This window comes from Diuraphis noxia, unplaced genomic scaffold, assembly GCF_037042655.1.
Source record: "Diuraphis noxia isolate RWA-SAM2 unplaced genomic scaffold, SU_Dnox_SAM2 contig0004, whole genome shotgun sequence".
NCBI lineage: Eukaryota > Metazoa > Arthropoda > Insecta > Hemiptera > Aphididae > Diuraphis > Diuraphis noxia.
This window is the reverse complement of record NW_028301714.1, coordinates 53,223,949-53,246,688: the sequence shown is the minus strand read 5'-3', so window position 1 is coordinate 53,246,688 and position 22,740 is coordinate 53,223,949. Positions and strand designations below refer to the sequence as shown.

Below are 22,740 nucleotides of genomic sequence, written 5' to 3'. Positions count from 1 at the left end.
AATAATTCCCAATTTTTCTCGAAACTAAAAAAAAATTAAAAATCAGAAAATTAATGGAAATAAAATTTTAAATTTAAAACACGTCAATAATACGTCAGAAATATAAATTCAACAAAATTGGTATGGTCAATTTTTAGGAAATAATTAAATCAAAAAATATATTTTTTAACTTTTTTACCTAAACATTAAAATAAATTAAAATATGAAACAAATTGTTTTTTATTTTTGTTTCAAAAACAATCGTAGTTCTTATCCTTGTGAGTCATATTACAAAACTAGAATTTCGATATCACCATTATTTCGGGAGATTTCGCAATGGGTAAATCTTCACGGGATATCCTGTATAGCTCAACCTGAGTTAAAATATTTTAAGAATATTACCATGCACAGAAAATGCTAGTATAAATATTTAGTGAAAATGTCATGAATACAGAGCAATTTTTTTTTTAGAATTACACCAATAACCAAAATCAATTTTGTTGAAAACCAGATTTTGCGTAAAAATTCTTTTTTTTTCTTAATTTTTTTTGTCATTTTTGAAAAGAATCACGGAAAAAAAGACCCAACGTAAAATGTCCCACCTTTAAATATGACTTGATTTTAATTGATACCTTTTATTTTTGTACCTAATGATTGGCAGTCGAACTCATACTGATAATCGTATCTATATCATTATTGTATCGATATACATTATGTATTATTATTTTTATTATACCACACATACCTACATACATATTATGTAGCAGGGCCTCGATATGTATATCGTATACCTATTGTATTATTATAATAATTTTATATTTATTTATGTATTATTGACTATTGTATATGTAATTTCATCATAACATTTTACCATTATATCGATTATTATTATAGCAATTATATCGATAGGGTTATCAGTATGTGTTTGACTGCCAATCATTATAGGTACACAAATAAAAGGTATCAATTATAATCGATTCTATATTATTAAAGGTGGGACGTTTTACGTCTGGACTTTTTTTCTGGGACTTTTTTTTCCATCTACCTTTGAAAACTACTGGGAATTAAAATGTTCAACGCGCTAACTGAGTATACTTTTCCACCAGAAAAGATACTAAAAATCGAATCATTATTCCTGAAAATCGAATCATTATTTCGAATACTTATATTGACACAGACACAATAAAAACACACACACAAACACAAGCAGATCTCTCTGTAAAATCAATACATTCTCTAAGCACTCAAAATCTAAAATGATAACGTAGTATGCAATGTATAGTCCAAATTCATATTAGCTTTTATACTATGTATAGAGATATAATATGTAGTTAATCACTTTTAGGTGTATATATACATTTCTTAACTTTTATACGAAATTCGTCTATCTGGTATACATTTAAAAAACCCTTTTGGGAAGGTCTGAAGGTTGAGCGAATTTATTCACCCTTTTGATCATTGTAAGCTTAGTTTTAGAAATTTACCCGCCCCCCCCCCCATTTCTCGGATTCGTGTAAAACTCTACGTATAAACCATACCGCCGCACCACGCGTGGATTCTAGGCAACAGACCGCGTGCGACAGCGTTGCTATGACGGACACCTGTACAGGAGAAAGGGAAAGCGTTTGCGGTCTACTCTGCCACGCGGCTATGGTCGTTTAGCGATGCACTAAAGTACGTTTGTGTCCGCCGCGCTTCGAGACGCACGTCAACGTCCGCGCAGTATAGTAGCGTCGTCCTTGTGCGCGCCGCCGCGGTTACCCGACCGATTATACCGCACGCGAACTTTTGCCGTCCGTCATCTCTGTCCGTTCAAAGTTTTGTTTGCTTACACAGTAATTTCTGATTGAATTGTTCACCGTCTCAGTGATAAATCACAACGCGTATAGTGTTCGCGATAATTGTATTTCTCGTTGCTTTCAAGTCCCGTGACTCCATGCCGTATAGTGGTTGCTGACAGACGTCGAAAAAGCTATACTCCACAACATTATTCTCGATTAGTGGGTAAAACTTATATTATGATAATATCATAACACTGTTGAATTTATCCTGTGTATATACCCAGTACCCACCCTGTACGATGATAACCGTCTAAACAAAATTTTTTGATATCTGAAAATAGGGCATAATATATCAATTGCGCCGTAAATCGCAGATAAAAAAAGAAAAATTATGGGATAGGAAAAAGGTATACATCAATTGTGCCGATCGATACTTCAATGTTATAAATTGTGTACGTCAATTGCGCCGATCGATTCTTAAATACATCATTATATTATAAACATGTGTAATACCTATTATTTCTATTGATTACAAAACTTAAAGATTATCATTGTTGTATATTTGGCAAATAAGGAACTTACAAATAGGTTTTGCAACTATGGTTTTTACGTGTGTAATGAAATATGATATTTGACCATATTTTGTTCGACGTCATATTTTTAATTGCCTCACAATATGATGAAGCTGATGTTGCCAGATAAGTCACTTTTATATCAAATGGTTTAAAACTTTTACAGTCATCGACTTTTAAGATTATAAATTATTTAAATTGTGAGTAATGTATATATTTTTGTTTATTGTTGTACAAATTATTATAAAAATAATATAATTAATATAAATTCATTTTTAACTAATATATTATAATATAACATAATTAATATAAATTAATATTTAATAAAATATAATATAATATAATTATTATAAAAATTAAAACTAACCAAGACAGTCTGTGTCATTGTCAAATGCTCCGGCGCAATTGATGTATACCTTTTTAATTTACCTTTTTTATATACCTTTTTTATAGCGGCGCAATAGATGTATACTATACAGGTAGTGTCCCAAATCCGGCGCAATTGACGAACACCACTGAAAATACTAATGGACACGTCATAGGCGCTCCTGAATGATAAGGGAGGGGGAGGGGATGCTTAGTGCCCTCTGGTTTCAAATACTAAATAGTAGCTTAACAAATTAATTTATAATTCACCTAGGTACCAAAATTTTGAGTTTTTATTTGATAATTTAATTTAATACCTATTTTTATATTAATTATTAACGTTAAACATTCATTATTTATAGGCCTTAACTAATTCCAGAAATATATTTTTTACTTAAATCAACATATTAAGAAGTATTTGAAACGGTGAGAAAAACCTCTAAAAAGACTATGTAACATGAAGTTTCTAGCACAATATCGTTACACGTACCTAGTACAGCTTATGCTCCGATACCACCATCTCTATACCTAGTGGTGAAATTACTCCAACAATATATCGTCATATAAAGTTAGAAAGCTTTCATTAAGCCTTATTACTGTCACTTGCTACTCAATTGTTATTACCTACATACATGTATAATAGTTAACTACCGATTAGCGTAAAATATATATATATATATATATTTAAATAAAATATTTATATATACCTATTAAAATAATATACTGTACACTCGATGACTTGAAACAATTATTTTTTGTGAAATCGAAAAAATTGAAGAAAATGTATAATAATATGCTTAATCTCAACGTCATACCCATCCGCCCAATATATAAAATTGTACTATGGAATTTACCGCATTCAGAAATAAAAATTGAAACAACTGACACTTACTTCGTTTTGTTGATGGAATTAATTTTTTTCGATCGGCTGTAAATTTTTCTACCTATACCTATAATTTAATCGTGTAAGCGTGAATTGTCCTGGTATAAAAAAAAAATCATAGATTGCCATTTATTGTAATTATTGATAAACGATAGTTCTTAAAATATATCTATAATCATATACGTACGTCGTACATATTATATAGGCTCATAAGTCATAGTCATATACTATGTATGACATAATGATTACATTTTATAATCAATTATACAATATTATTACGCATAACATTTTGCTCGTAAACCATAGTAGAATTAACGTATATTCATATTATTTTATTTCCATTTCACTTAACACCAACAATTATTTAATTTAATTTTTTTTTAGAGAATAAGCATTTAATTAAAGGTTTCAATTCACCATAGCGTTGCAGAATGTTAAAAAATATGACATTATGCAATACCTTTCATGAAAATTTACTACCACCTTCTTATTTTCATTGATGAAGTATCCGTTTGATAGATACTATTTAAAAAAAAACTCATCTTATTTTTATTTTAAGCAAAAACACATTCACAAAAATTATATAATCAATATATTATATTTTAATCTTCTTAAAACCATAGTATTACCTTTATTATATCTGATAAGGAATTACCAATTAATTTATATAATATTTTATAACTAATAAAATAAAGTACATATTAAATAAGATATTTAATGGCAGTAGATTTATAGCATAATATAATATGTGAACATTTCCATCACCTTAAATAAAATAAAAAGACAGTTACATTTTAGGTATGTATAGTACATACAGTTATTTTTAATCTTAGTTCATCTGAATAAATTGTTGATTTTTTTGAAACTATTTACTTAAAATAAATCTGTTGGTACCTACTGTAATTTATCGCAAATATGTGAAAATGTATTTTTCGTACACTATAATTATAGTGAATACGTAGGTAGGCACTCCTAACTGTATAATTTCAAATTCATAAATGTAATTGCGTGTATTTGCATTATATAATATAAAATACATCTATATTCTTGTTATAATCCAAATACATATACAGAATAAAAATGTTTGTGAATTTCTTACATATTCAATTATAGATATACACTTTTCAACTAATACGTTGATATATGATTGGTTAAAATGCTTTCGCAACTATTTTAGTATATACTTATTTTATATTAATTATAATAAAAGTTCATTACATGTATTTTAATATAAATTAGTTTGTAGATATTGAAAAAAAACATTTTTATGGAAAATTTGTGATTTTTTCAAATTAAAAAAAAAATGACATATCATTGTAATCAAAAAATCATTCCGAGCAAATTTGGGTAATCCAAAAATGGATAAAATTTGCTAAGTGTAAGTGATATTTTAAAACATATTTATCTCCTAATTTTATTACTGCTTAAAATGTTAATTATCCCTATATTTATGTTGAATTTGTACCATTTGTGTCATAGGAGGTCTTGGAAAAACTTAAAGGTGGTTAAAAAAGAAATTTTTTTTTAAGCAAAAAAAAAGATTAATTAACCTATAGCGTTTATACTGGGTCATTTATACCTACACCTTCAACGTCAAAAAATTGTGTTACATTATGTTTTTCCTGTAGGCTATATAATTATTGAATTTCTATTTAAAAGCTACCAATCCATCAAAGTTGTAATTTAAGTATAATATTTCATTTTAATAACTTAAATAATTAATTAACACTATATAATATGTAAATGCCATTTTAAAATAATATTCAAATTTTTGGATTTTCTATCCAAAAACAAAATCATATACAGTAATAATATAAGGTATACAGTAATAAAATAATAAATAATAAAATATCTAGTTATTTTAAATTGTTGATTTTGTTAAGTCGTTGATTTTTTCTCAAACATATTTTTCTTTGATATGCATGAACATTTTTTCATACAATAATTTGAGCAATAATATATACTATTTAAAGTAGTACTTAAATACAACCAACATTTCAGACAATTCGTTCATTATTAGAATAGTGTACACATGAATATGGTTCATAATGAAGACTAAATTACAGTTTCTGAACTTTTTAGTTGTAAAACATTTTGCTTTTTAATTACAACACAATTTAGAGTGATCTAGAAAGTTTTTCCCTATTATTTCTTTGATTTCGTCATAAATATTTTAAGGCCTACATCCAATTTGTATCAACCAACAAAATATCTGAAAAATAAAGAATGAATTATGCATTTGAACAATGATATATCATTGGAAGACACTGTTTCGTTTATTACCTATTGTTTTTTTTTCCTTTTTATGCAAACAGTTTCACTGGGCAAATAAGCACAACACCGACATCGACTCTTGATTTCGTAATAATGAATTTGCCGCATCATCATAATGGACAGTGTTTTTTTTTTCAATTTTACATAATGTTTACAACTCGATACCTAAACATTATATCGAACTCGTGAGAGGGACAAATCACATAATAAGTCTACTCGACGTTTTCACTGATATAATATTATAATTTATGCAAATCTGATACGACATCGTCTCAACACGTAGCAGTTCTCGCGCAAAACCACTGTCCAGTTCAGTAAAATATTTAACAGAAGTTTTATAATATATACCTACAATACTGTAAGATGGATTCTGTATATGCTAGTTATTCACGACCGATGAGCTTCACTCACGATTTGTTTGTTACGAAATATCACTATTAATACTATTATTGTTATTATTATTATAATCATCACAAAATAACGCACACGTTATTCCGTGATGGTCGTGAACTTTAACACCGCTGCACCGACAACGACGACAACGATGACGTGTGACTTTCGTAAAACAGGAAACTTACTCTCGATTGTAAACATACGATTTAAGAGAATAGTCAATAATAATAATAAATGGTTATGTAATAATTGGACACACAGCAAACGGTGGCCGGTGGGCAGACGATGAGACTGGTTACCTATACGCGAGTATAACGCCCGTAGGGGTCAGTCGGATTGCCGGTCAGGTGAAAGTGTATCCTTGGATTACATCATTATTATATTATATATTTTGTATCCCCATCAAAAAACTTGCACATATTTTATATTTGTATAAACTACATATATATAGGCGTATATGTATATATGTATAACATATATATATATTTTAATACCAGGTGACCTCGATAGAATAAAATTACAACGTTATCGTTCCAATTGTCATTTGACATGTGACGCAATTTCAGAAAATCGTATTAAGCATAATAATATTATATGCAGGTAGTAAACGGTCGGCGACGACTACGACTAATAGCCGAATAATTTGACGTATTATGAAAACCGTCGAAACAATGTAGGTATAATATCCGTGTGATTTGTGCAGGTGCCGAAGGGAGGTTTGGACATTATGTAAAGCCAAATCGCTGCAGAAAAACACGTACATTAGGTCAGTGTGGACAATGTGTATCGACGGACACGCCAGGGATCCGTTTACTGCTACTGTTTCACCGACAACAATCCAAAATTCAGGTATTGAACCTTTACGTGTCCGCGTAATAATTTATTTAATAACATACATAGTACAGCTGGTGGGCAAACGTTGAATATTAATTATTATATACTATTATAACATGTATATGTTGTATATAATGTATATGCTCTCCTAACATTCATCAAACTGTTTTCTTTTTGATCAAATTAGTATTTTTCTATTTTTACTCACCCAGTAATTTCTCAACGAGGTAGTTTTTCATTATTCTGACTCAGTCTAATATGGAAAACTGAATCGATGACACTATATCGTATATAACGAACATTATTTTTCCCGTCTAAAAATACAATATTTTATAGTAATACAAATAAAATTAAATACATTAAAAAATCCATACTGATAGTGATATTCAAAAACAGCTATAGAATTAAAATACTATGTACATAATAAAATATATAATATATTTAAATCTTACTGTTACACCTTTTTCGTAAATTAAAAATAAAGTATTTAAGAAAACTAATTATAATCATTATTTATTAAATGTTTATTTGTATTATATTTAAGTTTTTAACACTATTTGATAAGATAAGATTTTCAAGCCATATTGAAATACATAGGTATACTATATAATTCTTAGATGATGAAAAAAAATAGTTACAAAAGTAAAATAATGTATGCTAAAATCTGTAGACGGATGTAAAATATCCATATATTTTAATTTGATGTTTTAAAAATAAAAATGTATACTCATCGAAAACTGTATATTAATTAGAATCTGTCATTAACATTATAATACTTGGTTTTAGAACCCATATCTACAAGAAATGGCCCTACTGTGACCACGCTTAGCGGATATGATATTCGCCTTAATTGCGGCCGGATCAGCTTTAAAGGCTGGCCTGACTATTGTTGGGACCAGCGTATGGATGATACCGGTGTTGATAGCCGCTATGGCCTACTACCGGTATGACATTTATGATCCTGAGTCACGACCGTTCAATCAGAAAATACTCAGGTCAGAATATGACTTTATCGTGATTGGCGGTGGATCAGCAGGAGCTGTCGTTGCCAGTAGGCTATCGGAGGTATGTAATATATATTCACTAGAAATTTGGTTTTATTTCAAACATTTATTTGTATTATTTAATTCCTCACCAATCATCAGATTGGACATTGGAGTGTTTTACTATTAGAAGCCGGTCCGGATGAAAACGAACTGTCCGATGTCCCCTCGTTGGCGGCCTACCTTCAATTATCTCGTCTGGATTGGCAGTATAAAACCGAACCAACGGGTAAGCCTCAAAAATCTAAAATAAACACAATTTTCATTTGATAAATAATTTTTTTAAATTAAATTTGATTTTAAAAAACAAATGCATATAATGGTAAGTGAGAGTAATTTACTAATTATGTTACGATTAGGCAAAAATTGGAGAACTAATTTTACAACGACGAAGTGTCGAAGGATAACAAACTTGGAATTGATAAGATAATATATAAAACGTAAATTTATATAACTGATCTACATAATTATTTGTTCAATACTCTTCAGTAGAAACTAAACCTTAGTAAAAAAAAATACGAGAATGTTTCATTAACATTATCTTGTAAATTTGTTTCCAGGGAAGGCATGCTTAGGCTTAAAAAATGGTCGATGCAACTGGCCCCGTGGTAAGGTACTGGGTGGGTCAAGCGTGCTGAATTATATGTTATATGTCAGAGGCAATCGGTATGATTACGACGGGTGGCGTGACATGGGCAACGAAGGTTGGGGCTATAGTGAAATATTACAATACTTCACCAAATCGGAGGATAATCGTAATCCATACTTAGCCAGGCCTGGATCACCGTATCACCGAGCCGGTGGTTTGTTGACTGTTCAAGAAGCACCATGGAAAAGTCCATTAGTGGTATCATTTGTAGAATCCGGCCAAGAAGTGACGGGTTACCCGAACAGAGACATCAACGGGAAATATCAAACCGGGTTCATGATCGCACAGGTAATTGATAATTACTGTTTAATGCTTATATGCACCGCTAACAAATTCGTTGAAATTATCGTAAATATTGAAATTAAAATAGCATCTATTTTATTGTTCATTGACCAACATTCATATCTTACACATTTAAGTATCAACTAAATTAAATGCAGTTAAAATCTATTCTGTCGTAATACAATGCGTATAATATATATATATATATATATATTTTTTCTTTGTTATCTTATAAACATTGACAAGACCTAAGCAAATAAAATATTGTAAGATTAAAAAAATTGATTTCTTTAGTTATGTTATCATTGTTTTTTTTTAATTATCCAACCTGTACAGGGAACAATCCGGAGAGGTACACGGTGCAGTACTGCCAAGGCTTTCCTCAGGCCGGCTAGGCTCAGGCCCAATTTACACGTGGCCATGCAAGCGCACGTCACTAAAGTGATCATCAACCCAGCGACCAATCGAGCTACAGGTGTGCAACTGTTGCGAGATGGCCGGATGCATTTGGTGCATGCGAAACGGGAAGTGATCCTGTCGTCAGGCAGCATTGGTAGCGCGCAACTTCTAATGCTTTCCGGGATCGGTCCCCGTGAACACCTGCAACGACTAGGAATTCCCGTGGTGCAGGACCTGCGCGTTGGCGACAACTTACAGGACCACGTGGGAATGTTCGGGCTAACATTCATCGTGGACAAGCCCGTGGCCATAGTACAAAACCGACTGAGGGTACGTGGTGAACTTGTGTTTTTGAATCAAGAACGCGCTTTTTATTTTTATTTTTATACCTAGTAACAGTTTAGGTACGGCCCACACGATTAGGTAACCTAATCTGGCATAATTCACATCACATATATATAACCATGAGTTGCATAAATGTATATAGGTAAAATATTTTGTAATAGAATACATTCTCGACTATAGTAAGAGCGTTTGATATCAATGTTAAATTATGGTAGAACAGTTTTTTTTGTTTTTAACATTATATTAGTTCTCACCTAATTCAAATAATGATTAATTTATATATATTCTATGTTATTGATTTATGAACATGTCATATAACAAACGTATTATGATAATTTATATCATGTGTTTATATTGTGACTAAAATGTTCATGAAATATGCAAAAAATATATAGCATTATAATGAACCCACTATACTTTTAACTCGTATTAAAATATCAACTTAATTCATCAGTAAAGATCTCATTTGTAGAACAAATTTTATAAAGTATTTTCACTCTTTAAAAATAATAGTTTATATTTACAAAAATAAAATACCCTATAGCTAAGATAAATAACATTCAAAAATTAAGTAATTATAACAACATAAAAGTGTTATTAATTGTCTCATTTTTTCTAGTATATTTCTAAAATACCTAATTATATATATATATATATGTGTGTGTGTGTGTGTATATGTATATAATAATAATAATAAAAAAGAAAAATGTAATAATATTAAGTACAATGTTTAGCCAGTTCCTGTTACAATGGAGTATTTAACACGAGAAAATGGACCGATGACCACGCTCGGTGGTGTCGAAGGACTTGGATTCATCCCTACCATTTATGCCAACAACACAGAATATCCTGATATTCAATTCCATATGGCTCCAGCCAGTATAGCTTCCGACGACGGCATTAAAGTACGAAAAATCCTGGGCGTCCAAGATTACATATACGACAAAGTTTTCCGTCCAATTGCCAAAAACGATGCATGGACCATTATGCCCCTTTTACTTCGACCAAGATCTAGAGGAAGTATTAGGCTGAGATCTAGAGATCCATTGGCTTATCCTTATATAGACGCCAATTATTTTGACGACCCTCTTGACATAGCGACTTTGGTGGAGGGTGTCAAGTTGGCAGTAAAAGTGAGTGCTGGACCAATGTAAAAAATGATATTTTATCATCGGATCGTGCTTAGTTAGTTTTTGATCTGACTATTTATTTTATACACAGATTGGCCAGGGAAAAGCTTTCCGACAGTACCGTTCACGACTCCATCGGGTACCCATACCCGGATGTGCGCGGTTCGAGTTCGGTTCCGATCAATACTGGGAATGTTCCATCCGCCACTTTAGCATGACCATATACCACCCAGTGGGAACATGTAAGATGGGACCACCCAGTGACCCTACTGCCGTAGTGGACCCAAGACTTCGAGTGTATGGCATAAAAGGTTTACGAGTGGTCGACGCGTCGATAATGCCCACGATCGTTAGCGGTAACACGAACGCGCCGACAATAATGATCGCCGAAAAAGCATCTGACATGATCAAACAAGATTGGTTTTTCAACAACGATCGTTACCATGGTTGAAGGGTGGCAGCTGATAATGACTGAATATTTGACCTCGACAACATGCCACTATACATATTTTAGTTGTGCCATTTTACATTTGCATACTTACCATGTACAAATATTGCTATAATATACTGTACTCGAATTTTGTTACCATTTTTACTGTACATATATATTAAAATGTTAAGTTTTTGTATTTGGCTATATTATTAATAGGTATTTGTCAACTTCTAGATAATGATGTATGATTCACATTGGATTGATAAATTAGTATATTTTAAATAGTGTACCAACGTTTTCATAAAATATTCTCAAACGATCAATAGAGATTTAAATAATGAAAATTTTAAAACTGAGTTATATTGCATATAACATAAACGAGTAGACATTGTATTATAATAAAAAAATACATCCAGTTAATAAGCAATAAGGTAATAAAAAACAATATAAATTAACCAAGTCATCATCGTTAATCGTCTGAAAATTATAACTGTCTATATATAATCAATGATTACATTAGTTTATTTTCGTTTTGGTCGATTTACCGATATTTTTAAAAATCCACTGATAAGATATTCAGTTATATAATATTGTATTTTTAAACGAATCAAAATTCAAAATAACCTACTCAGCATAGATTTGTACTCAATGTGTTCTTTTTTGCTTGGAAGGTGATAAGACAAAATATATTATAATGATTAACTTGATTTATTATTAAAAATAAAAATAAAAATTATTAATCAAATCAAACAGCTATCCATCAATTGGTATATCTTATAAAACCATAGTTTGTTGCTTGTACAATAATACTGATAAAAAACAAATAAACGGAACTATTTCAATTTAAAATTAATTACATAGTGAAAGTTACTTATACAAATAGGTAGGCATATAAACATTATTTTAGTAACTATAAATACTTTTTAACAGGCTATTTATGTTTTATAATTTCATTATTATAGTGAAATAATTTAGGTAATAACTATTATGACTGAATATTAACTAAATGTAAGTTTAATTTTAATTTTCTATATCATGATCTCCTATACCTATACATATTATTCTAATATTAAATCTAAAATATATGTATAAATAATACTGGATAGTGGGTACTTAACATATTACTCTAAATATTTATTTATTTTTTTTTTTATCTCGATTAAAATATCTAAATTGCATTTATCAAAAATAATTCTCATTATAAATAAAATACAAACAGCATATTTCATGCTATTTATGTAATAATGTATAATATTAATATCCTATTTACAAACAATCAAAATGTTGATACCTTTGAGTTTTTTTGTAATCAGTATTAACCTAATAATATATTAATGTTTACTTAATAATAAGTTTAATTTTATTTTTACAAAATTTGCTCTTTAAAGTTAATAAGTTTATTATAATAGTTAATTCCAATGTTAAACTTTTTAAATATTATATTGTTATTGAATGATTGGTTTATCATTTGAATGCTACAGTTGACAATAATAATCTTAACTTAGAGTTAATTTAAAAGTTAAGTTAAAGTACCTACTTATTATTTACCTATCATATACCTAAATACCTATGCCATGATGAAAATAAGAATTCATATCAATGCTTAATAAAATAGGTATTATTTAAAATCACAAGGAACCAGTCAAATACATTTTGTTATTTTTGATTATAAAATTATTCCATGCTTGTTCAAAGATAAAAATAAAATTTTTAAATTAGTATAAAAATTAACAAATAAATTAGGAGTTTTTAAGATATAGGTAATTCCAGAAAATACTTATACATAAATATTTTATTGTGTGAAATTAAAAATGTGTTCATAATTGTTTGATATAATCTCCATTATGTCAACATTACACGTGCCTATATTAGCTATATTAGTTCAATAAACAACATATATTTTTATACATATTATCTATATCTATAGTACACAACATATTAAGCATTATATTATATATATATGACAAATTTTTTGAACAGTCAGACATGTAGAAAAACAAAACTGGCTTTATGAATTTTTTTTTTTGTTACCTATTTATTTATTATAGTATTAATTATTTAATATGTCACAGTATACTTGTACAAAATATCAAGAAATATACCAGATTGAGTAACTGACCAGAAGATCATAATATGAATAACTCTATTACAGTAATCAATTAAGGTTTATTCAAAAATAATAATGTCTGAATAAAATTAATTCATATAAAATATAATATAATATGTATGTATATTATATTATTATACACATACCTATTATGCATTTTCCAAGTTTAATAGCAATAGATAATTCAGCGTAACTTTCTTGCATTATACAGTCCATTATAAGTTAAATATATTTAAAATTATATGTAATACTATAAAGGACTTATATTTTGTTAAATACTTACCTAGTTAATTTTTTTTTGACAGCACAATTATACAATAGAAATTAATATTTTATAAATTATCTACCTACCTGATAGTTCCATTCCTATTATTCATATCTTGAAAACAAACTTTTCATTAATAGAGGTAATAAATAATTCGATTTTATTTTTATCATAGTAACTTTTTGTTATTGATTATGTGTGTATAATGTACCTACATTGTATCTGTCTACATATCATGGTAATATTGAAAGATTATTGTAATAAATACGTTACCTATTATTAACTATGTTCATATTTATTATTTATTAATTTCTTATTATTGAATTGTTGTCATTTTAAGAGGTTGTTGAAGCCAATGTCTAATTACATGTATAGACTTAGATCAAACTCTACATCTGTACCTACACAATTACCACTTTATTCGTTGATCAATTTAAGGAAACAGAGAATAATTATTTTTTATGCATCACAATAACTGCACAACTCTGGCCGAAGTACACTGATCTAAACAGAAAAAATGAGGTAATTCTTAATAGACTCAAAATTGGCCACACAAAATTTACACATGGACACCTTGTGGCAAAGACAGATCCGTTATGCCCAATATGCAATGAAAACTACTCCATCCAAAATATCATCGTCCACTGCCCAAACTTCAATGAAGCCAGGAAACACTTCGACATACCTGACAGCCTGTACGAAGCAATTGGTCCATTTTCCAACTACCATAATATAATATTTTATTTAAAAAATATCGATTTGTATAATAAAATGTAAATTGTGAATAAAAAAAAAAAATAACTGCACACTTTTTTAATTATTTACCAAATACATTATAATACATAATAATATATCATAATATTTATTATTTATTAAACACCATAATTTCGTATGTTAGGTAGTATTAAATTTTTATACTTAAATATAATAACATTATACAGCTAAGTGTTAGCTTTATGTTATACTTACCATCATATTACCTACCTAATAGATTCATACACTATTATATCAAGTTTAATACTTAGTTGGTAACAGTTATTAATTTTCCATTACAATTGCTTGATATTCTTTGGTTAGATTTTATTTCAGGCTTTAAAAGTTAAACATGACTTAAACATTTTAAGTATCAAATAACTGCATATTTTAATAATTACAATTTTATTACAGGATAAGATTATGCACTAAAAAATTCATAAATAATAATGCACTTATGCACTAAAATGTTTTTAAATATAATATTAAAAATCTGAGACTATGCATAAAGCTAAAGTATAAAAAAGGAGAATTTTCTTAATGTAAAGTTGAACCAAGACCACGTATTAAAGCAGAATTCTTTTGATCATATTACCTACTAGGTAATTAAGAATTTAAAAGTTGTGAAATCGTGTTTTTGTATATTTGTAGCAAATGCTAGTGTGAAAATTATACCAAAAAATTAAAAGTGACATTAAAAAAAGGTTGATTTACCATGCATGCTATATGCTTGATTCTTTAACCTATTTATCCTTTAATGATGAATTTATTTATATTCTGATTCTTGGAATTTTAAAAGATACTCAAACATATAAAATTCTCAATTTTTTAAATTTTTTTTAAGGAATATCCTGCGATGTTACAAAATGAGAACCCTTGTTTTTATTGTTAATTATTTAAGTACTTAATTAAAAATGTAAATGATTAGTATCATAGTTAGTAAAATGTTTATATCAAGAATAATATTTCTTAAAAGTGATTTCACAGAAATATAAAATGGATGTAATTCTGGAACCACCATTTATTATATTTAAACCATTTTTACAAATTATTAATATTTATGGATTCGTGGATTATAACTATTACTAATCACTAAAGTTTTCAAATTACAGTCCCCATATCCCAAAACTCTTTAAAATTCACATACTATCCTACACAATGTTAAATAGCTAAGAAACTAATAGTTAGAATTTTGATTTAGGTACGTCAAAACTTATATAAAAAATTATCTGTTAAATAATTTTTGTAGAAAAGGGTTCTCATTTAAAAAACACAAGTTTGTATCTCCACAAGACACCTATTAAGTAGTATAAAATCTTAAAAAATTGAAATATAGACTAAGTTTTGAAAAATTTCAAAAAAATATTTTTAATAACTGCATTATTGAAGAAAAATGGGTCATGGTTGGTCTATCAATACCATGTACACGGAATGGAATATATTATAATTATTACCAACGATTGTTATAAAAATAGGTCACTAGCCACTTATTATTAATTAATACTAAATACTACATTATAGCTTATACTTTATCACTTTTACATTAAAATTCTTAATTTGGAATACCTATTGACCATTTAAATTACTAATAGAGCTTTATACAAATCAACCGTGTGAAATGTAATCTAATTTCTAACAAAGTTTTGAATGAATATTGACCAAAACTATAAACTAAGAACCATATTGAATGTACATCATAATATGAACTAATATAGTAATATATATTTGTATTCTTCTCTTTTTATATTCAATGTATATTAAAAAATATGATTTATTGTTGATATAAGTTATCTCCGTACTGTGAAACGTATTTTTATATCACTCTGCTATGTTTTACATCACCTATCATGGATATGCAAATGCTATAAGTCTCAAACCCTGTTGATAACTTTATGCTTAAATTATTGTAAGCAAAACTACATAATGCAAAATGTTTTTCAAATACGATAACAAATTGTGTAAATTAAATTTAAAAATAATTATTTTCTGAATAAAAACCACACATGGTGACACTTTAACAACAATACAAGACTAGTCTATACAAATACAATAATAATAATAGTTTAATTTCAATAATAATATAAGCTCACATTTAATAACTTATATAACTTATAAGCACTCGATATCTATTATCGATTCATAATTAATGATGTGATATTGAATCCCATTGAAGTTAATATCAATAGTGACAGTACTAGGTACTCACACATTTAACAAATTTTACTCTATCCAAGTATACAGCATAATATTTATGTTAAAAATGTACCTACCGTACTTAGTAGATATATATAATAACATAACTTACTTCTATGTTTAATAATTAAAATAAGTAAGACAAAAATAACATTTTCCATATTTTAAATTAGATTTTAATCAATTTTGATTGGATTGGTAAATAATATTTTACTTGTATTTTGTGAGGATCTAAAAATAAAAATAGTATGGGTGCCGTGTAATGTAAACTGATAGTTTAAAATAACTTTTAAAAACTTTATAATAGATTATATTATATAATATGGTATTGTATTATATATTTTATTTTAAAAAAACTGGTTTAAAAAATATTCTTTTAAAAGAACAATTTATAATAGCCTGACTAAGGTACTAAGCTGTAAAAGTGTGAACCAAATAAAATATTGACCAAAAACTACACTATACGACCAGTGAACATTGCTTTAACTCTTAATTATTCAATCAGCCTTACCAAAACAATTAGTCATTTTGAATGAAGGAGACTCAGACTCTCCTAGTCACCTAATGGTTAACTTTCTTCATCCAGCTTAAAAAACAGTCATTGGTATTTCCTTTGACGACCGCAGAGGTAAAATGTGCGAGGTCATCGAAGGAACGAATAATGTAACATGCATCTTCTGCATCCGTAGACTAGTTAACATAGTAATCCTTTTTAGGGCCAAGGTTACCGAATAAAATATGTTTACATTCAATTGTGAGCTAATTTTTAACTATATAATTTGCAAAACATTATTTAACATTTTTTCGTGGCGTTGTTGTTAAGTTATTTTTTTGTCAACACTTAATCTAATAGTGTAAAACAATTAAAAGTTATCATTATTCATTATATAATTTAATATTGGATATGTCTATCGATTTAAAATGTATACTATTGGATATAGATATTTTGAAGTGATATTTTCTCATTAACGTAGGCCAGAAACCACCAAAAAGTACTCAATTTCTATAAACGTGACTGTAACCACATATACCTACACATAGTATGTTGTAAATGTTTTTTAAATGTGATAAAAATGTATTATTTTGTGTAGTAATGATTAAACGAGCGTAACATTAGGAGTAAGTACCTACTCAACATTCTATATTATAATTATGCCTGGCCCCTATGATTTAGTTTATGGAGTATAATTATACAACATTTTACATACCTACCCGGATTCAGGATGAGTGTCAATTGTTATGAAGATGAGGCATTTACTTATCTATTTAATAGTAGCACAGTATACAAGGACGTGGGCAAGAACAACTCAATTTTCAGTTTATACTTCTTGATTAATAACAAACAATATACAACTAGCGAAATCATGGACATTACATGGTATTCCCATTCCTCAGATTTAATATGAGTTATTGCATTCATACATGAACAACTATATAAAAATATATTCATAGATATAGGTATAGTAACAGCACACAAAACGCATAATCATTATTCAGTATAAGTATTAAACGTCAGATTAATTTTAACAACCGTTAATCGTTATTGATGTTAGATTTGACACGACATACTTAGACAGGACTTCGATTTGTAAAATACAATAATGACAGTTGTAGTGAGGCGTGTATTCAAAACGTAGTTGTAGTCGTGGCCTAGTTTTCAAATTGTGCACTACCTATATATATAAATTAATTTACTTTGTGTGTACGGTGGGTGCGTAGGTGCGTTTTGCGATTTTCAGAAAACGTCCAAAGTCTTGTTGTAAACATTCACGTGAAATTGTCTCATTGACTAAAGTATATTATACAGAATACCAAAGATACGGTATAATGTGTGTAGTAAGTAAACGTGAAAAAATATTTTACCATATTATCCCCCATCCACCAGGCAGTGGGTTATATAATAATTGAATTTAGCGACGCAATCATGTTTTTATATGAGAATATTTGATTCCAGTTAAGTATTGATTAAACCACGATGACAAAAAAAAAAAAAAATAACGATATATTAGTCAGATTATTACATCAGGTTATTACAAAATCGTTATGATCTATTTTCAGAATGTTATTTATGTACTCAAGTATACGACGGCCGTATTGGTGGTTAATATCAAAAATGTGTACAACGTACATTACGTGATGACACCTATTAATGAATAGAATTCGTACATCATAAAAAGATTACTTCAGGATATTCCGTAGGTAATTTGTTAAGTCATCAACTCACTTCATTGTTGTGGATAGTCGGTTTAATTCTCAAACATTTACCGCAAAGTAAAAAGTAAAAAGTTACAAGTAACGACTACGGAGAATAAGAAAAATGTACACGCACTTTTATCGAGGAAATAGCCAAGGTTATAGTTTAATATTATGGTTAGAAACCATCTGTATTATAGTATTCTGATGCTTTAAACCAAATAAAAAAATGTGGTCAAATGGTAATTTTTACTGGTTGAAGTTAGAAAAATATTTACACAGCATACATCGTATATACAACATATACTTAATTTAAAAAAATGTACATCATAATATAATATTAAGATGATGTCAGCGCACTATTTTTTTCTCTCTATGACGTCATGGTAAATTTACATTTAGCAAAACCAACCCTGTGCTAATATTTTTAATATTAGACTGAAATCGCCTATTATGAAACTTTGAGTCAAGAACATTGAATGTATCCTTTTACTGTCCGTGTGTCTATATGTGATACTTAAATTTGTATGTTAAATATGACCGTGTAAATTATTATATTTTAAAAATTATTAAAAATGGTTAACAATAAAATATCGTAAAAACACCAATATAGGTTATGTTCTTAATTTAAAGTTTGGTAATAGGTAAATTTACTCTAAAATTAAATGTGACAACACAGGGTTGATTCTCCTACACATACATTGTTAAGTTGTGCGTAGGTAAGATAAAGAACAAAAATAGTGCACTGACTATTTGTACCTATCCACTTAAATTCACAAATATACTAGTTCGCAGGAATTGGAAGATTAAAGATAAAAATTAAACAATTTTATAATTTTATGGTTAAGTGTAATAATAAAAAAATAATATATATAATATTAATTCCGGGACATTTTTTCTAATTATTTAACTTTTAAAGTATATAATCATAACACTTTAAACTTAAAATAAACATGATATACCTATCTGTTTATTTAATAACACATCAAACATTATACTTTAAATTGCTTTCCAATAACTAATTTTGAGTTTCACTTTGTAATCAAAATACATGTTATAAAATATATTTTTAAATGTATTGTATCGTTTATAAGTAAAGTCAAAGATTCTCCTGGGTAAATATATTTAAGCAATAGTGCATTGTAATTAATAATTAAGCATAATTTATATAGAAAGGAAATTTCTTAACTGTCTATGTATACGCCCATACTGGCCTCTATAAATTATTACTATCGTAATCCATAAGTACCCAACTATTAATGATTTATAAAAATCACAATAAATGTGGAAACATAAACAATTTAAGATAAAATTTTAACAATAACTTCAATAAAAATGTATTAATTAAATATGTTATCTAGTCATATTCGCCATTTCACATTTATCGTAATCTATTGACGCCATTTAGTATTATACTACTATATTTTATATACAACTATTGTATCTACCATTGTTCATCGCAAAATGTTTAAAATGTATTACCTGTAAGAATCGTTTCACAAATTGCACAATGGCCATTTATATGCGTAGGTGGCTACCATAAAAAATATGCATCTAGGACACGTTGGTGGATAGAATACATCGTCAAAATATTTCTTTATTTCATAAAAGTGGGGATGATGTACTTTAATTATTATACCACATTATTATTTTTATAATTTTTATAATTAAAATATATGATGATGAGCCCTATTTACAGACTGTAACATATAATATAGTAATTAATTATAAGTAAATGTGATGAGGAATGTTGGAATGTTGGGAACTGGAGAGGCAAAGTAACCCTTAATGTGATCCCATTTTTAATAATTGTAAACACAACAGGTCTGTTATCACTGGATTGCTTATTTTGCATTAAAATAATCATTAGCATTAATTATGAATTACAAATATTGAAATATAATATAATCTTTAATCTACATATATTCATGTTAAAGTACCTTCGCTGAGTTCTCTGTGTCATTATTTGTTATTTTTATCACTTAAGCTTATTATTTTAATTGAAACAGATGACACTATATGTATAGTAAATAATAGATATAATAACATTAGTCCTTATAGTTATAAATAAAAATGTTCAGTAGAAAATGTCAAGGTTTACTTTTGTGTGCATCATGTACATTAATTTATTTAATTATGTATAATTACATTTTTATAGTACTTATATTATCTTTTAAGTAAAATATACGTTTTTTATCTCGCAAGAGGCAAGACTTAAATAGATATAATATAATATACTTAATAATACATATACATATAGGCATACAACCATATAGGTAGATCGTGCAATTAACATTTAAAATACAATCAATAATATATTTTTAAGGGAGGATTGTGATACAATAGAAAACTTATAGAAAAAAATTAATATATTATAAATATAACAAAATAATTTTAACAACAAATGTAAAAATCAAGTTTCAACAAATTTAAGAAACAAATGGATAGTAAAATCATCATTAAAATATTACTATTATCAATTTTCTGTACATGTTTTATCAGTAGGTACAGGTTATTATGTCTTAAGAATTACAATTATAAGTGAATACTAGCATTATTTAAAATAAAATAAAACATAACTTGGTGTACCTACAGGTAAACTTGACTGACCTTGAACAACATAAAGGTTAATAATATAATACAGACTATATAGTATTATACTATTGTGGATGTCTCTTTGAAATTCAAAAGTGTACATCAATTTAGAATGTCATTGAGTAACATGGTCAAGCCAATGCATGTACTGTGCCAATAAAATATGGTACATGTATAATATAGAGTTCCTTTAGAATTGTAGGTATCATAATGGATTGTTTTGACTTTCAGACCCTAAGGAACTGGACATTGTAATAAAACCATAATAATGAATTACTATTAACAAGCAATAAGAACACTCGAAGTCTCGAACTAATATATAGACAAATTAAAATGATAAAATCTTAATCTCTAAAAAAGAAAACAATGAACCATAATATGATATTGATCATTCCTATACCTAACATTTAAACAAGATAGGTATCTACTTGATAACAAATTATAGTTAAATTATGTGAATTTGTCTATAAAACATTTTCAAATTGCATGTATCTTCAAATTCATGCCATAAGAAGACAGGTATTTCTGACAATTATCTAATATAATTGATAAAATATAAATAGTTAATAAAAACCACAAGTAAATATGTGACGTTTATTTTTATAATAAACAAATATTTTTACTCTGATAAAGAAAATAAGAAGAATTTATAATAATTTTTATGGTACCTACAGGCAAAGTTAAAAATGTTTTTATCCGATTTAGAAGTATTTATAAACAAAATAATCTAAAATAATTTGATTGTTATGATACGTGATACCCAGTGTCGGCCTAGCCATGGCCGCTAGGCCGCGAACGCATCCAGGGCCCCCGCCTCCCGGACGTATCTGTGTCGAGAGGTCCCGATATTACTAAAAACGTAAAAATATAATATTTCACTACTTTAACCATTTTTTTTTTCATTATTTTATGAAATAACATTTTTGGGGGCCCTTCTGAAGAAATACATCCTGGGTCCTTTAAATACCAGGTCGACACTGGTGATACCTACAACCAAATTGTTTTAATTTTACGTTTTTAATATTATAAAAGTAAAACAAAACTTTATTTTAACACGGAAGTATTTATAAACAAGTTAAACCAAAATAATCGTTATTATAGTATGTGATACCTATTATAGGTAGATACATATTTATACATTTGTAATATGTTTTTTAAGTAAATTAATCACAATGATGATCTATGATTATTAATATGAGCATTAACATAAAACGTATTTTTTTTACAAAATAACAAATTTTACCTACGTTTTAATGTTTTTATTTATTCTC

General features: G+C 27.9%; 1 protein-coding gene across 2 annotated transcripts; it reads left to right on the top strand.

The window, feature by feature from the left end:
* The first annotated feature begins 1,622 nt into the window (after positions 1-1,622).
* On the top strand, positions 1,623-11,559 carry LOC107161747 (glucose dehydrogenase [FAD, quinone]-like). Of its 2 annotated transcripts, none has more exons than XM_015508266.2 (8): positions 1,623-1,979; positions 6,952-7,097; positions 7,869-8,147; positions 8,228-8,354; positions 8,686-9,062; positions 9,393-9,785; positions 10,535-10,933; positions 11,022-11,559. In XM_015508266.2, exons 3-8 carry the CDS (start codon positions 7,917-7,919, stop codon positions 11,379-11,381), a joined length of 1,887 nt encoding a protein of 628 aa, XP_015363752.2. In that variant the 5' UTR covers positions 1,623-1,979; positions 6,952-7,097; positions 7,869-7,916; the 3' UTR covers positions 11,382-11,559. The 2 variants fall into 2 exon arrangements, with proteins under 2 accessions (XP_015363752.2, XP_015363753.2); XM_015508267.2 differs by having other exon boundaries at positions 1,623-1,983.
* Positions 11,560-22,740: the final 11,181 nt, after the last annotated feature.

Bases quoted from the DNA above. Each gene is read 5' to 3' on its own strand.
- LOC107161747 (XM_015508266.2), top strand. From the start codon at position 7,917: ATGATATTCGCCTTAATTGCGGCCGGATCAGCTTTAAAGGCTGGCCTG. The intron at 9,063-9,392 runs GTAATTGATAAT...CAACCTGTACAG, and splicing joins CCGGGTTCATGATCGCACAG to GGAACAATCCGGAGAGGTAC. The intron at 9,786-10,534 runs GTACGTGGTGAA...TACAATGTTTAG, and splicing joins TAGTACAAAACCGACTGAGG to CCAGTTCCTGTTACAATGGA.